At 33.1% G+C, this 2,510-nt stretch overlaps 1 protein-coding gene across 1 annotated transcript in view; it reads left to right on the plus strand.

Annotated features, from left to right (window-relative positions):
• The window catches only part of LOC107677140 (tomoregulin-1-like), a 25,455-nt gene that overhangs the window by 10,218 nt on the left and 12,727 nt on the right, over positions 1 to 2,510 (plus strand). Inside the window, exon 2 of the mRNA XM_016471926.1 lies at positions 1,725 to 1,834. Coding sequence (XP_016327412.1) covers positions 1,725 to 1,834 — 110 coding nt within the window. The remainder of the gene's footprint in view (positions 1 to 1,724; positions 1,835 to 2,510) is intronic.

The following is a 2,510-nucleotide window of genomic DNA, read 5'->3' on the forward strand; positions in this document are numbered from 1 at the left end:
TTTTATTAATTTTTTTTTCTCAAAAGGGTTAGTAGAATTCTCTTTTGCTCACCAAGGCTGTATTTCATCAATTTGATCTATGTTAAATTGTAATAATATTTCACATTATTACAGTATATTTGATCAAATATACTGGCATATTGTGAAATATAATTACAATTTAAAATAATTGTTTTCTATTTGAATATATTTTAAAATGTCATTTATTCCTGTGATTCAAAGCTGAATTTTCAGCATCATAACTAAAGTCTTCAGTGTCACATGATCCTTCAGAAATCATTTTAATATGCTAATTTCCAATTATTATCAATGTTGAAAACAGTTGTGCTACTTCATATTTTTTGTGGAAACCATGATAGATTTTTTTGTCAGCATTATTTTGTGAACAGAAAGTTTGGACATACTTTCTATTAAGTGTCTAACTACTATGTACAAGCATTTAAATTAATCATTTGACACAATGTACTTATTACTTATTGTATATGTATATACACAGAGGCTGCTCAAGAAACATTTCTTATTATTATCAATGCTACATTTATTGCAGGATTCCTTTATGGATAGGACATTCAAATGATTAGTATTTATTTGAAACCGAAATCTTTTGTCATTATTGTCATATTTAATCAATTTAATGCATCCTTTCTGAATAAAAGTATTAATTTCTTTAGAATGGAAGGGTATAAAACCTGTTCATAATACCATAGTACTTTATTGTGTATCATCATGAAACTATTTTAATATATTCATATGCAACTGTATTTATACGGAACTGTAAGTTACTATAAATAGTACCATGTTATCATATGGGCTGTGATTGTCCAGGGTTTCCGAGCTATATTTGGGTTTTTAAATATATATTTTCATTCCAAACCTGTATGTCTTTTTTCTGTTGAGCACAAATGAAGGTATTTTGACATTTTTTTATAAATGGGGTCCAAAATATCACTGGAAGGCAAAACACAGAGGCATTTTTAAAAAATATCTTTATGTTCCACAGAAAAAAGAAAGTCATGTAGGTTTGAAACAACATGAGGGTAAATAAATAATGACAGACACTTCATTCTTGGGTGAACAATTTTTTGAACCCCGTCTCAAAGGTGTATCAGTCCCAGCTGTGTGTCAGATGGAGCATCTGGCCTTGCTTAATTTCTGTTAATAGGCTTCATACACAGCTAGTGGTCTGAAATATGAATGACATTTGACTGTTAACAGCTGTTGGACACATGCTCTCTCCTGGGCAGCAGTCTGATTTCAGATCAGTATGTTTCACAGCTTTGATATTGGGTGGATGAAGCTGATCCTGGACTAGAGTTTAAACTTTAAATTAACTTCCTGGTTCCAGATATAGAAGGTTGGTTAATGGTATATGGGGGAACATTCATATGGACCCTCATTAACACAACATATGGACATTTAGACTCATTAAACAGACATTTGTCGGCCACCTGAACTTGTAGTATTTTGAAGGGGCATCAGTGGCAGTGTTTAACACGTTTAACATGCAATTTTGATGAAAAAAGTAAGAATTGTGCAATATTAACTCAGATGTGCAATTAAAAAGTCAGAATTACCCATTTTATTTTTTTTATTCTGTGGCGTTAAAGGGCTTCCATGCATTTTGCTTCATGAGAAAGATAAAAAAAAAAAACAAGCATGTAAGTAAAAATGGTTTCATTCCTTGCAATATGATCAAGTTTGTCAATGTTTTGTCTTATTGTCAGATCTGTCAGAGAAGAAGAGTGACCTGCGTGTGTGTGACGCCACCACGTGCCGTTACAATGGCATCTGCCAAAACAACGGCGGTGACATCAAATGCGTATGCCAGTTTGAGGTACACATTTTACTTTGTAACGCTGTTCATTGTTTTTATGAAACAAAACCTTTCGAAAATTTGCTGAAACTACGCTCTCAGGCCATCCGAGATGTAGATGAGTTTGTTTCTTCATCAGAACAGATTTGGAGAAATTTAGCATTACATCTCTTGTTGACCAATGGATGCTCTGCAGTGAATGGGTGCCGTCAGAATGAGAGTCCAAACAGCTGATAAAAACATCACAATAATCCACAAGTAACCCACACCACTCCAGTCCATCAATTAACATCTTGTGAAGTGAAAAGTTGCATGCTTGTAAGAAATAAATGTATCAATTTGATGTTTTTAGCTTCAAACCATTGCTTCTGGCTAAAATACGAGTCCTCTATCCATAATATAGTTTTTACCAGTGAAAAAGTTGCCTTATCTGAATCAGGAGAGAAATAGGCACAGAATACAAGCACCATTTATAAGTGAAAACAGTCCGAAACAAATATGCTGGTGGATTATGTTGTGAGAGGAAAACAGAGGATGGATTTTTTTTTTTTTCCACTGGAGGAAGCGTTATAATTGATTATGCACTTTTATTTTCGCCAGATGTGATGTTTTAAAGTTAAAAACATATTAATGATGGATTTGTTTCTAACAAACATGCAGCTTTTCACTTCACAAGATGTTAATTGATGGACTGGAG

This window comes from Sinocyclocheilus anshuiensis, unplaced genomic scaffold (assembly GCF_001515605.1).
Source record: "Sinocyclocheilus anshuiensis isolate Anshui unplaced genomic scaffold, SAMN03320099.WGS_v1.1 scaffold392, whole genome shotgun sequence".
In the NCBI taxonomy this organism is placed as follows: domain Eukaryota; kingdom Metazoa; phylum Chordata; class Actinopteri; order Cypriniformes; family Cyprinidae; genus Sinocyclocheilus; species Sinocyclocheilus anshuiensis.